This window comes from Drosophila persimilis, unplaced genomic scaffold (assembly GCF_003286085.1).
Source record: "Drosophila persimilis strain 14011-0111.01,24,50 unplaced genomic scaffold, DperRS2 tig00000191-arrow-pilon, whole genome shotgun sequence".
NCBI classification, from domain to species: Eukaryota; Metazoa; Arthropoda; class Insecta; order Diptera; family Drosophilidae; genus Drosophila; species Drosophila persimilis.
The window spans coordinates 342398-356186 of record NW_020825298.1 but is presented as its reverse complement, the minus strand read 5'-3'; the positions used below and the strand labels follow the sequence as shown (position 1 = coordinate 356186).

At 39.5% G+C, this 13789-nt stretch overlaps 2 protein-coding genes across 4 annotated transcripts; both read right to left on the bottom strand.

The window, feature by feature from the left end:
* Positions 1 to 1624: 1624 nt before the first annotated feature.
* Positions 1625 to 3259, bottom strand: LOC113565631 (ionotropic receptor 21a-like). The gene is made up of 4 exons (XM_026988160.1): positions 3247 to 3259; positions 2839 to 3036; positions 2551 to 2743; positions 1625 to 2499 (listed from the first exon to the last, which is right to left on the bottom strand). The coding sequence occupies exons 1-4, from the start codon at positions 3257 to 3259 to the stop codon at positions 1656 to 1658; spliced, it is 1248 nt and encodes a 415-aa protein (XP_026843961.1). The 3' UTR covers positions 1625 to 1655.
* A 1357-nt stretch (positions 3260 to 4616) lies between these two features.
* LOC6595575 (protein lethal(2) giant larvae) lies at positions 4617 to 12795 on the bottom strand. 3 transcript variants are annotated; one of them, XM_026988587.1, is made up of 9 exons: positions 12713 to 12794; positions 11059 to 11211; positions 8163 to 8941; positions 6908 to 8102; positions 6740 to 6845; positions 6029 to 6671; positions 5511 to 5962; positions 4978 to 5086; positions 4617 to 4897 (listed from the first exon to the last, which is right to left on the bottom strand). In XM_026988587.1, the coding sequence occupies exons 2-9, from the start codon at positions 11140 to 11142 to the stop codon at positions 4765 to 4767; spliced, it is 3501 nt and encodes a 1166-aa protein (XP_026844388.1). In that variant the 5' UTR covers positions 11143 to 11211; positions 12713 to 12794; the 3' UTR covers positions 4617 to 4764. The 3 variants fall into 3 exon arrangements, 1 of the variants encoding a protein (XP_026844388.1); XR_003408732.1 differs by lacking the exon at positions 4617 to 4897 and adding an exon at positions 5150 to 5297 and having other exon boundaries at positions 5024 to 5086; positions 12713 to 12795; XR_003408733.1 differs by lacking the exon at positions 4617 to 4897 and adding an exon at positions 5181 to 5297 and having other exon boundaries at positions 5039 to 5086; positions 12713 to 12795.
* Positions 12796 to 13789: the final 994 nt, after the last annotated feature.

Sequence of the window (13789 nt, the reverse complement as noted above, 5' to 3'; positions counted from 1 at the left end):
GTTGCCTGTTTATTTTATTTGCTCATTTATTGCGATGGTTCTTATTATATATGTAATTGCAATTATCATGGTCATTCGTTTGGATATTTAATATATTTTTGAGGAAATTTGGAGGAAAATATTTATTTATTAGCTTATAGTTTTTTGCAGAAAAATACATATGTATGTACATACAAGCATGTTGATTAAAAACTTTTGGGAAACACACAATAATAAGAACCAAAGTTGTTGGCATATTACTCCTTGCATTCACAAAATTCATTATTATTTAATGATGTGCTTATTTAAGCACAGGAGAAGAGTAAATTATAAGCAATTTTGCCACACTAATTTTAATTTGGGGGCTTCAATTTCAAACAAAGGTTTGGGTTATCGTTAAACTTATTATTACTAATAATAATTTGTTCAGTGAAACTTTTTACACTTTATAGTAGAATAACAGAAAAAATTAAAAACAAGAAGGAATTGCACAAAAACGGTTAACTTAATATTTTTATACGAACGAGGATGTCGCGAAAACGCGCACATGTGTAAACAAACAACAAAAAATATAAAATGTGCAGCACGCACACACTCTTTTTTTCATTGTATATATGCGTGAGCACATTGTGCAGTGCGGCAGAAAGCGCGGGAAAATATTTCCTTATTGCGAGAAATGATTTGAGGCTACAAATAACACGTTCCACACATACACTTTAATTATTAGTTTCAAACACTAATGTTTATCTACATTTATTTATTTAGATATTTATGAATTTACACAGATATATGGCTGCTGTGCCATTTTGCGTTTTGAGCTTGAAAAAATTCGACATTTCGCGGGCATGCGAGTATAAATGGCCTACGTGCAACCAGTGTGACTGACCCTCAGAAATATACCGGAATATACCGTAAATATACCGATGACATAAAAATAACTTAGTTCTTTAAATCCACCTTAATTTAAACAGGAGTAAAAATTGACTGAATAGTTGATGTTGTAGATCCAGCCTATCCTTCATCTTTACTTAAAAGAAGGAAAATAAAGGATTCTATCACCTGAACTGCTCCAAAATTCTTCAAGATTCATACTTTCGTAGAGTATTTTCATACCAACTGGTCGATTGTTCGGAAATCTTATTCCTCAATTTTTATATTCCTTTTGACACTACTAGCTAGCTAAGACCCTCAGCCATTAACACGTGAATTTATACGATTGATGAATCAATTTTAAGATAATTTTAAGAAATACCTGTAATTGAATAGGTTTAGACAAAAAAGGACAACAAAAATGTAAATTGTGTACTTGGGAACTACACATTCGCTACATACCAACTACATATCTACGGACTATGGACACTAACCATACAGTATATACTGCAATAGAGGAATGTATAATTTATTTCCTTTAATAATTTTAACATACTCGTTTTCGAACTACTTTGAAACCAAATTAATAATGACTCTTTCCCAGATTTGCATGCTTTTGAACCTTTTATGCACTTAGATGATTTTTACTGGATGCGTTAGCACAAGAAGGTGAGTCTTACAGATATATTTTGCAAGGTGTATGACGTACAGAGGGAGAAACAGTTTGCGAAGTTACATTTTTGTTTAAACCGTTATAGCATGCGCCTTTGCCCTTGCATTTCGGTAAAATACGCCATTTTGATTATTTACTTCTGTGTTGTGTCGCTTGATTGTTCTGTGTTTGGACCAAAACATTCGACGCTCGCGTGTTCGGTGTTTGCACCAAAATATTCGTCAGGAAAAAACTGCTGAGCTGAAGAAGGGTCACTTTGAGCTTCGGCCTTCTCCAAATGAGCTATTAACTCATCCAAACAATCCAGAGATTCGTTCTGGGCGGTGTGCTCGTGGGACTGCACGAGATCCGAAGGCTTGTGGCCACAGCTTTGCTGCTGATCTGCTCTGCTGTAATTCCCATATAATTCACGAAACGTTGTGCGCGTCAAATTAAGTTCCCGCATTCCGAAACTCATCTTCTGGCCATCGTCTGCCGCGTCACGATGCGCCGCCTTGCGTTCGTCGTGCTCTATTTTCTGGGCAGATGTACGCTCTCCACCTGGGCCAAGTGCGGAACTCTTTTGGGAGGACCACGAGCTGGAGGCTGACTTCCGAGAACGTTTGATGATTTGCCGGCACTTGTTGGTGATTCCTCCTACGATTTCGGATACCAGGGCAGTTCCGCCCAGAAAGTATCCCAGTGCCATTAGGAGAAACATCCCCTCTGTGTCCGCGGTGGTCAGCTGGCGTTCCTCCTGGATGATTTCTCGCAGGGAGCTGGACGAACTGGCCTGCAGCAAGCGACCTGATGTTGAACGCTGCATGACCCAGCTTACCTCATTGTTGATTTTGCTAATAAGTCCGCTTTGCTGGGCCAGCAAAATCATAGAGTCGATCTTTCGCTTGTACACAGATTCTCGAGGAAACAGGAAACCAATTTGGAAGAGAGCGAAACACTCTTCGCTCAGATGAAGTGCCGAACGCCGCGATATATTTCTACATGAAAAATCATTGTAAAAATCATTTACCCAAAGCAATAGTTCTTACTCATCCGAGAAATTCGATTGGACCAAGTATTCAAGCTGAGCTTTTGATCCAAGAAATGCGTAGTTCCAAAAGAAACTTTGCGTGACGTTTCCGATGCCTTCTTCCAGACTCCCTACGAACTCCATTTTCCTGTAAAGCCGTGACGTGGGAATGTGTGTGGAATTTTGAAACCATGTCTCCCAGCCTCCGTTGTCTATAAAAATGGATGTGCATACATACATGTACATGTGAAAGACGTGGGCTCTATTACGGACTGTTCGTCGACTACTTGCTACTGACGCTACTCACCCAGCGTGCCAACGCGAAAGAAGAGGCCGAGCAAATCTAAGACAGAGTCAACCGTATCTGGAAACGCCGGCAATGTCACAAACGCTATGATCGATCCGGTGTAGCAAGATGTAATGATTATCGTGAAGAGCCAATAGGCGCCGATAAGCAAACGCGTGGAGTTAGGTACAAGCTTAAATTCCGGGAGGGAGAATCGCACTTGCCATCCATTTCATTTTCACAAACAAATCAAGGGAAGAATTCAATCCGATTGCCTCCGCTGGTTCTGTTAATCTGACTCGACCTCAGGTGTTAATGAGGCCAGCCTGCCCAGACCATCCAAATGGCCCCTGTGCTTGAGGTGGCCATTTTTCCAGTTCAAAACATTATAAAATTAATTTATTCACTAAAAGAAAATTCTACAATTACCCCCAAACACCATGACATTCCACTCGAGATCCACTAATAGGGAGTCTAAAAAAAACCCTGGAAATACTCGAATGACTCGCAATTGCGCTCAGAAATCCACTCATACCTGGTCACTCCATCGACGTAAGTGCTTTCCTCGACAAGCGCCTAAAATGCTGTGGGTGGAAAAGAATCTCAATGGCATAGGGTCTGGGACAACATGGCTACTGATCGGCACAAATTGAGGGCAACGGAATCTAAAGTTAAAAAACGCCATGCGAAATCTCACTCCATTTCCACTGTACGTTCTGCGCCCTTTACTTAACCATATTTCGCTCTACTCTTTCACAATCGTTTTTTTTCACATCCTATCTCCTGGGTGGAAGAAGGCAGCCCAACTTTCGGTCGGACCAGGGACAAGAACTGACGAATTTCATTTATTAGGCGTTTAATTGTTGATTTTCCGTTGTCGATCAGTGGGTCGGGACAAGAAGATAGGAATTCCATAAATGGCACTCTAAAGCACTTTGTCACTCGAAGCACGTAGGTTTGCCGATGCTGGTCGCTTTGGAACGCGCTCTCATTGAAGTGTGGCTGCTTTGCGATTGCGCTAGCCGCTCCGATGCTCGGTGCTTTCGGCCAACAACAACGAATTAAATGTAGTTTAATTGTTCTTCCCAAAGTGTCCCCAACTCAGCGCAGCAGAAAATATAGCGGCTTAAGCCGCCTCTTCAACTACCGATTCAAATTTCGGATTTTTCTTGATTTCCACTGAGAGACACAACCGGCTTAAACAAATTCGGTACAGATGCCTGTGTCCTGGCGGCAAGCCCCCTAACAGGTCAATGTAAGAAATGTCCACGGATTGAGCTTGATTCTTAGGCGCTGGATGGCGCCTCACGAAAATAATCAAAGCTTGCATGCAACAAGTGTTACAAGAGAGAATAAAAAGTATTGAATGATATCCCCGCGCTCAAATGAGGTCAACTTTGACTTCTTAGCTGTGAGTCGTACATAAACTTACCCGCTAAACCCGCGCGGTTCAAACAATAGTAAATTAAATAGTTGATATAGTTACTATATAAAAGTTGTATAATGATCTGAATGTTTAATACTTGTATAAAATCTGTTGTAAATAGTCATTTCTGATAAGGCATACGTGTTCCGTATTGTACTTTTTGTCTATCGTTAAGTATGGAAATGTAATCAGCTCATATGCAACAGGTATGAAGCTTTTGTAATGTTGAAAGGACTAATACATACAAAAAGGAGTAAATTCCACTAAAAATTTGTAAACACGCGAATGGATTGTATAGATTACAATATAAACTTAACATTATATTGAATTACATAAAATAACATGCATTGTAACATATGTAATAGATTTTTTGTCGAAAATGCAACAGTTGCCCTCGGATCGTGTTCAGCACGATATTCTTCTTGTATGGATATGAAGGTGCCGTTTAGATGTGTACATGTGTGGTGTGGTGTGGTACATATATAAAGTATAAAATATATGCCTTTATGGCTCCATTTTTTTTAAAACTGACTTTCTTCATGCGCTGTGGTTTTTGTTGTTACGTTTTCGCTCTCGCCGTTTGTCTTTTCGTGTGATATGCTCGTAATTACCGATTTTATTACTACAGAACTGGTGCTCGTCTCTGTCGTGTTGCTGTTTTGAAGAAAATTATTATTTTTTTATTTATTGATTTATTATGACTGCTTATGTGTTTGTTTTATGAGAGCACGCACCTCTTTGATGCCAAGTCCATTAAATTAGGTATGTTAATGTCGGGAATGTCCTTCATGTTCACGGTAGTAGTGGCTTGGTTCGTTTGCGTGCTAAGCACAGATAATCGACCTACGGTTGAAAAATTATATTAATTTAATTAATAATATTTATGTACAGTGAAGAATAGATTACATAGTCGACATAAGTCGTTTAAAAATATTACATAGGGCATGCAAAACCACTTAAAATTGTGTGAAGATTGTAGAAATAAATAGTGGGCAGCTTTAATATTACAAATTGGACTGGATTATGTGTCGGTTGTACAATTACTGTTGCAGATCTAAAATCAAAGGGTAGATAAAATGGTAAGCATTCGGCTGATTTAAATAATAACGAATAAAAGCCACATTGATGTTGACAATAGATAAGTGATTTGACCAGTGATATTCCCAGTACAGAACATTTGCACAATTAATGTAAATTGTATGGGTATTTTTACAAGAGAACAGACAAAAGCGGGTTATATTAAACTACTAGGGAGTGGTTCACTCACCAACAGTCTCCTCTGTAGTTGTAGAACACAGTGTGGTGGTTGTTGTATTTAAATGGTCGCGGACAGAGTCAACGGTGATGTCACCTATAGAGCTTGTGATAGTCTCATTGGCACGGTTGGGTGAGTTGCTATTGCTAATCCCGTTAGTTAGGTGGAGACTACTTCTATCAGCGTTCAGCTCTAGCGGTTTGGCGCGTAGCGTAGCCACTGGTGGTTGTGTGTCTGAGGCAGTATTTGCGAGTTCTTTATTTGCTTCGCCATCCTTATCGCTTTCATCGCCGTCGTTCACCAGCGATGCGGTCTCGTTGTCCTCACTCTCTAACGGTTCAACCTCCACAATGCCTGTAGGTTGTACCACTTTAGAAGTAGAGAGAGCGATGCGCTGCAGTTCTGAAGAGGACATCATGTACAGAGCTTCTCCGTCATTGGTGAAGCAGAGCGAAGAAATGCCGCTGTAGAATGATAATAGATAGTATATAAGACTGTTATGAACTATAATGATGTAAATTTCCACCTACTTGATATCTTCACGTCGCACGGCAGCAGCATTCAGTTGTCTCTTTAGCTCAGGGACTGATAAAACCATAATATCTCCCATGTTAGTCAGACAAATCAGCGCCATCTCATGGTACAAGTCACCGCGTCCAGCAGCTGACGTAGCGCTCACATTTCCAGCGCCATCGCCCTCGCCATGGGAACGTACGGACTTGGTTGGACTGCCGGAATGAAGACTTTGCAATAGTTCCGGCGATATGCGACAGCTAAATGATCCAAAGTGAATGCGACGTATGCGAGCCCCTTCGTTCGCCGTTAACTTGTACTTATTTATTGGTTTTAATTGCGGCAGCGAAAATACTTTGAATTGTTCTTCGGAGGCGATCAGTAGGCGATGCGGAGGCGAACCGTTTTCTCCAGCATTAAATTGATCGACAGGGCTACCTGTCTGATCAAAAATAGATATTCCCACAACAGGAGCACGATGTTTTAACTGAATCTCTTTTGCAAGCTGCGCAGAAATACGACGGGATGCCTGCGGTGGTACATTTCCACTTGCGGGTGGTACAGTGGTTGCGGCGGTCTGCACTGGTGGTAAGTGTAGGAGGAAAACAGAAACGGTACTAGCGTTTGTAGCTGACCACAAAGTCGGCGATGTTATGTTGACTGAAAATAAATATTCAATTAATTAATGTCGAAATGTATTGTTATATGCATTTATTAGGAATACTTACCGTTGGTGACATAAGTTTTAGCGAACAGTAGGCATCGCACCATGGATCCCAAGCCGTCGTCGGTGCAACGTGCCTCTATTTGCCTCTCAACAGGACGCGCTTCCAACTGCAAGGAATTATTCAGTAAATTGTTTTGTTCTTAATTGTAATTATTTATGTAAGACTTGCCGTAGTGGGCACCTGGTTGGTTGGATTGTTTCGTGTAGATCGACCCTTTCGGAGCTTTCGAAATGACTCTCGCAGTGATTTTTTGAACGACTTACGACGGGACAATTGCTCGCCAGCTCCAGTTAGGTCATTTGGATTTAATGTGCAGCGGTGGAACACCGGAACAAAGTTTTTGAAGTCAAACAGTACTAATCCATGCGCTGTTCCACCGGACACAAGGCCCCAATTAGCTTCCAGGGCCATGCAAGTGATGCTTGCGGGTGGAAGAACTTGAAGTACTCCCGTTATATTAACCCCATTTTCGGTCAATGGGACTGCATTGTCCTCTAACAAATTGGCGCGAACATTGAGCTGATCGTGTCCCTTCCATACGAAACCATCGCGGTCGCTGACCAAGTTCATAGAGTTATACTTTAGAGAACTTTGATCCTCGGCAGCAGTGTCGAAATCAGCAATAACAATTTGGCCGGCAGTTCCACCCACAACTAGCTGGCCTGTCTTGGGGCAAAATGCTATTTTTTTAACGGCCAATCGCGGGTCATCAGAGTAAGGGTCAAACAAACCAGCCTTACGAAATGGTGGTTCTCCTTCGTCAAGTTGTTCTGCACTTATGTCGGCAGCTCCATCTTCCCGGTATTCATGCTCGTTCCCAAAAATGCTTGCCGTTTTAAAATTGTATATAGGTTTAAGCAGGACTCCAGTACAATCCCAGAATTTAACCGACCCATCCTCGTGACCTGTTAAAAGTATTTCGTAATCTTTCACCACTTCGTCCTCATCAGATTCAACTGAATCGTCGGTCAACACGCCGCCGGTGATGGGCCAGTCAATACTGCTGTAGTCGATATCTTGTTCATCTCCTGCTCGTAAAATACGTTCGTACACTCCCTGGGTGACTTGAGAGGCAAGATAGTTGCATGTCACAGCTGACGCATGCACTGAATGGAGATAGGGAGCCTTGATTGACAAAATACTAGGGTCGGTCAGGTCGTATGCGCACAGCTCTTCTTCCAGCAAAACAATCAGTACTTCAACGTCGTCACTTCCCTCCTTGTACGTAACAAAAAAGTCTATAACCTTAGATGTAAAGTCGAGACATACTTTGTGTCCATCGCTGACATGTACTGAAACGCAATTATGATCCCCATACGCTGAACGCGGCATGCCGCCGGAAAAAACGATCACGTCGTTGGTGCTAGAAATATAAAATACTATAGCACAGAATGTCTTTTTTTAAAATTACAAATTTACTTACCCTCTCTGGCCCTTGTAAAGGCGATTAATGCTCTTGCAAGGATCGGGTCCATATGGTACATAGTTTACATTTTGTGGCGGTTCTCCATTATCTATGCTCCACGTTGCGTACGAACCGTCCGCATGATACCAGCTAAATTCAGTTCCAGTTGAATTAACAGAAAGCCCCACGCTTTGTCCATGTCCCGGTGCAATGTATGCGCGCTCTACGGCAGATGTATCCATATCCCAAAGCACGCATAGGCCACGATTGTAGGCAATTAGGAGTTTATTCAATGAATTTGGAAGCTGTCGAATAGACTCAATTGCCCCTGGATTGAGCTTGTAAGTCGGGGGCACTTGCTCCAGAACGACATCGTGGTAGATGACTGGTTCTCGTATTGTGAAAGATTTTAAATCGAGCTGATAGATATTTCCGCCTTCCGTTCCTATCCACAGTAAATCTTTATTCAGGGAACAGCAGAGCGAGGAGACCTTCTTAAGTTTTCCGTCAAACGGCAATGTTTTGATTGGTACCAGTGTAGTGCCTACTGGTTCCCACAGGATCAGCTGATTGGCTGCTGTCAACGAAAGTATGCGGCCTGTGCCGTAAACCCACTCTAGCAACTGAACATTGAGCTCCGCTGCCGAATTATTGACCAACGTATGCTGGGCATATAACTCCACTCCGGGTTGACCAAATACTTTTATGGCACCTGTTTGTGTGCCAATCGCCATGAGCTTTGCAACAGGATCGTATGCCAGAGCTGAAGGTTTGTGTGGAAAGCCATGCTGCGCAGTCTGAAAATAGAGAAATGATAAACATAATTAAATATTTATGCATATTATATTGTTTTGCTTATCTCCGCATTTGTTCATATTTTCAGTTTACGTTCAGTTTACCTTAAAAGTAGTCAGTTGGAAAATCGCATTAACTTGTTCAATGACGTTGCCCCGATATGCTTTGGCAATGTTGTTTAATACAATTTTTGTTGACGCTTTTGTGTACATAGTTAACAAAATACGCAACAATGGTTTACTTATGACTACGTCCTAAACGAAAGCTGTCTTTTTACCTTACCAACAGCGTAGTTCTGATTAAACTAAAAATAAAAGCACGAAAGAAGTTTTTAACTGAACTTCGGAATTGTTCCTAGAAGTATAGCCTCAGCTAAAACCTTAACAGTGGCGGAGTGTGAAAATGAAGCAACACATGCCCAAAGTTGAATAAGATGAAACTGTTTCGCCCGCAGACCGTGAAGAACTTTGCTTTTCGACACATTCTTAATGAGAGAAGCGACAGCGTAGTCATCCAAGCATCTCTAAAAGTTTAATGAAGCTTTTTTATACCCTTGCAAAAGGTATTCTAATTTGTATAAAATGCTACCTGCTACACAGCGAAGTAAGAGCTTTCGACGAAAAGTCCCATCTGAGATATTTGGCAGGAATATATATTTTTACCTCCTACTGGGCTGAGTAGAAACTCTTAAATTTAATATTGAATGCATATTTTGTATCGATATACGATATATAACGATAAAGTCGCCGCAAAAACCACATTAAACATTGGTTTATATGAAAATAATTTTAATTTTATATATTGGTGAATCAAAATCCTTGATGTAAGGTAGACATTCTGTGGCTTGTTCTGAAAACTTGAACAAACGGCGGTACGAGTATTTTGACCCACATACAGGTGCAGCATTTCCTTTTCCCTGGGATCTGTTGTAGGTTGTTTGAAATCTTATCAGCGGAAGATACCACGCCTATCTACGCAAACAATATATACGCTCGATATTTTCCTTCGTATGGGCATAAATGTATGTACATAAATACATATGTATACACATATGCATGTATGTGGTACTTCTGAGGGCAGCAGCACATAAAACAAACAAAATTAATCTTATCAACTACTGCCTTCGTGGTACTGACTGGTGACTATCTGTGCTATGATTGTACTATGTGTACAATTTTATTATTTGGGGTTGGTGAATATGAGAATGTTCTCTGTGTACCTCGCAACAATAGATTTAGATGACTAATTTTGGCTCGCCAAGGGATTACACTGTCTATATATGTTACTATTTAAACATATTTGTATTGTCTTGGTGCATGCGTTTTAAAGAGAAATTATCTTTCGTTTATATTATCATTTAACCTGCAATATCGTATATGTAACTATACATATGTTTGTCCACGAACATATACAAACATCGAGACTGAATTGTGAATGATGTCATTGGAAATATTGTTGGAAGAACTTGATGACATCGACGATGGTTGCACGTGTATTTATATTCCAACCTTCTTTTTATATAAAAATAGCTCCGCAACAGGTAAAAGTGCTTGCAAAGCCATATTACAAAATGGTGCAATTCGCTTGACCCACTTATCGAGGTCCGCTTCAGACAAGGCTTTACTTTCCTAATGATTCATGCGACAGTCGGTTCAAAACATTACGTACAGTTCTTTCAAAGAACTTTAAGTGGCTTAACAAGCTCTAAAACAAACAAAAAATATGTATATGGGCTAATAGACGCCGCATAGCAGTCAGTTTTCAATGAAATATGACGACCCCACAACTGAATAGGTCAATTGGCACACCCTTGTATGTATGTATTGTAAAGGTGAGACATTAAGAAATCAGCTCCATTCAAATCAATATGTACATTTTTTTCTTTCAAAATTTTTAGCAATTGCCTTGGACTATTTAAGTCTACCATACTTCTGAGTGTTCAATGAAACTACATATCACGAAAAGTACTGTTCTGCTGATAAAAACTTATCAATATAAAGCTGCCTAAAAGTGAGTAAGACTTTTTAGTCTGGTAAGCAAAACGAATGATAACATACATATATACAAGAATATTTCATGGCTGTGCCTGTATACGTACGTCCACACCTTACATACGTACCTTACGATATGCAAAGAGATCCTTCTGCAGCCGTTGTCGTTCTGCTGTCGGCTGTTGCCCCTTTCCACGAATAAACTTTAACATTGTTGCACGAATTTAATTTGACGTAACACAATAACAATACGGATTTCACTTTTTGGGGATTTAAAAACACTGAAATGATATCAAAATAATACATTGAATACATTACGTTGAGAATAAATAATAAATGAAACTCTATGGCCATTTTAAAAACGGGAGTGTTGCCAAAATAGATACAAATTTTCATAAGAAAGCAGAACGCCAGAAAAATAATCTATGACCCGAGCCGAGCCAAAGCGAGAACTCGATTTACAAGACTTGTTAAACAAGTTGTGCGGAGATTTCAAATGAACGTCGGGAAATCGTTTGTGGGCGGGTGAAACGTTGGCAAAGTTTGTATGTACATATGCTTGTATTCTTCTATGCATATACATACATACATACATACATGCATATGTTGCCATTGCTATGCACGTTCAACGATCAGAGGAAGCCAAATAAAAGTAGCTAAGTAACCAACTGGTGAGATTGAAAATCACATTTGTACATGGAGCATTGTTTTTGAAAAAATATATTAAATTGCCCACGCAAATATTAAGAGACTGGTACAAAAAAGGGTACGGCCAGCTCAAGCTAGAAATGTACATTTGTATTGGTGTTACTGGTTTATGGAGTTAATGAACTCGCTATGCTGCGTTGAACATACTCGTAAAAACAAGACATGGATGTGGATGGTTACGGTCGCCAGCGACAGTCGAATAATTAACGGATCGCCACTGTTCAATTTCCCGAATGTAACCTTGTGGCTTTGGGTGATAATACTGGTTGTATACAATCGGTTTACTACAACAGAACAGAAGCGGAGTGATGACCCAATTTCATATTTTTTTAATCTGCCATTACGGTAATGGTAAGCTAAAAATTGCTATTTTACGCCGGCAGCACATTTATTTTCATTCATCTACACAATGCACGTAAAATGTGTGAATGTATTAAACGAACATAGAAAACCAGAAACGAAAGGCGGGACAAATATTTTTGCGCACTGAGGACTGTATACCCTTACACTAATGGTTTGACTCTCCATTTAATACCAAAATAATACAATTTCTTTTGGATTAACTTTAAAATGCAAGGGAACTACATTTTTAAATAAAGGCTTCCGCTACTTTTGTTTTAGGACCAAGTGGCTCGAATAGTGCCTTACATGCATCTCAAAATGTTATAACATTCTGTTTAGGGTATAAAAACAACACTGTCAACGAAAGATGACATGACGGCATAGGTATACTCATGCTGCAAGGGTGTTTGTGTGTGTGGCTGACTCACTGCATAGCATTAGAACGTTTGTATGTATGTGTGATATATTTATGTACACTAGAAATTAAAATTTTGTTTGCTACGTTTTCATTAAATTTAGTTATGTTCACAATTTGTTTAATGTTTTAGTTTATTCGGAACGTTTTTATCCGCTTATACGAAAGTGTTCGCACTTTTTCAGTGAAGAGGCGTCGGCTTGAAGAAATGCCTGTTTTTGTTGTCGCTTTACACACGTACACAAAACTGTATTTGCAACGTTTATATATCACTGCCTCTAGCTATATCTGTATTTAAACAATAACCGAACAATTACCGAAAACAAACTAAACTCCACTTTTAATCTCTTAAGAGTTTGCTTTGCACCTTAACTGTACACCTTTATTAATTATTCAGTGGGTGGGAAAATTCTGCTGCGACGCGACCCGCTCATGACGGCATTTTTTAGGGATGTTAAAATATTGATATATCCATATATCGATATCGATGACGACAGCGCTCCAGATTTTCAAGCTAGATTAAAAAAATACCAAAAATGCCTTGAACCGAAAATAAATACCGAAAATAATAAAACGCTCAATTCGGGGTAGATACATACGAGTTGCGGTTATCGCTAAACTCCAATTTAAAAAACTCTTAAAATGGCGCAATCCCCTAAGCCGAACCACTAACCATACAGCATATATATACTGTATGGTTAGTGGCCGAACGCTCAGACAAAAGCGCGGTTCTAGTCACAAATATACGGTCTGACCCTCAAAAATATACGGACTGATATATACTGATGACAAAAACGAACTTAACCCACTTAACCCCCTCTATTTCAAGAGGTGAACAGCTTGAATAAATCCGCGTAGAATGTTTTTAAAGTGTTCGAAAAAATGAATGAATCGCGATATCTTTCAGCTGAACAGCTGTATGGATTGTTGACAAGTTGCTCGACAATGGCTTAATCGTTATCAGCCCATGATTGGATGTCATATTCCTCGATTTTTTAATTCATTTTTGTATTAAATAATTTTATCCGATTCATAAATCAATTTTCAAAAGGATTGGATCATTTTGATTAATACCTGTTATTGAATTGTTTATAAAATAGGTTTAAAAAGAAATGTAAATTGTGTACAGGGGAACTACACATTCGCTACATACCAACTACATATCTACGGACTATGGACACTAACCATACAGTATATACTGCAATAGAGGAATGTATAATTTATTTCCTTTAATAATTTTAACATACTCGTTTTCGAACTACTTTGAAACCAAATTAATAATGACTCTTTCCCAGATTTGCATGCTTTTGAACCTTTTATGCATTTAGATGATTTTTACTGGATGCGTTAGCACAAGAAGGTGAGTCTTACAGATATATTTTGCAAGGTGTATG

What these genes read in the sequence shown, in the direction of transcription:
- LOC113565631 (XM_026988160.1), bottom strand. An exon ending in CTTTCGCGTTGGCACGCTGG is followed by an intron (nt 2,744 to 2,838) that starts GTGAGTAGCGTC and finishes CCATTTTTATAG; the next exon opens with ACAACGGAGGCTGGGAGACA. An exon ending in CAATCGAATTTCTCGGATGA is followed by an intron (nt 2,500 to 2,550) that starts GTAAGAACTATT and finishes TTTTTCATGTAG; the next exon opens with AAATATATCGCGGCGTTCGG.
- LOC6595575 (XM_026988587.1), bottom strand. Translation starts at nt 11,142, where the DNA reads ATGTTAAAGTTTATTCGTGGAAAGGGGCAACAGCCGACAGCAGAACGA. An exon ending in CTTTACAAGGGCCAGAGAGG is followed by an intron (nt 8,103 to 8,162) that starts GTAAGTAAATTT and finishes TTATATTTCTAG; the next exon opens with CACCAACGACGTGATCGTTT. An exon ending in ATGGACTTGGCATCAAAGAG is followed by an intron (nt 4,898 to 4,977) that starts GTGCGTGCTCTC and finishes TCTTCAAAACAG; the next exon opens with CAACACGACAGAGACGAGCA.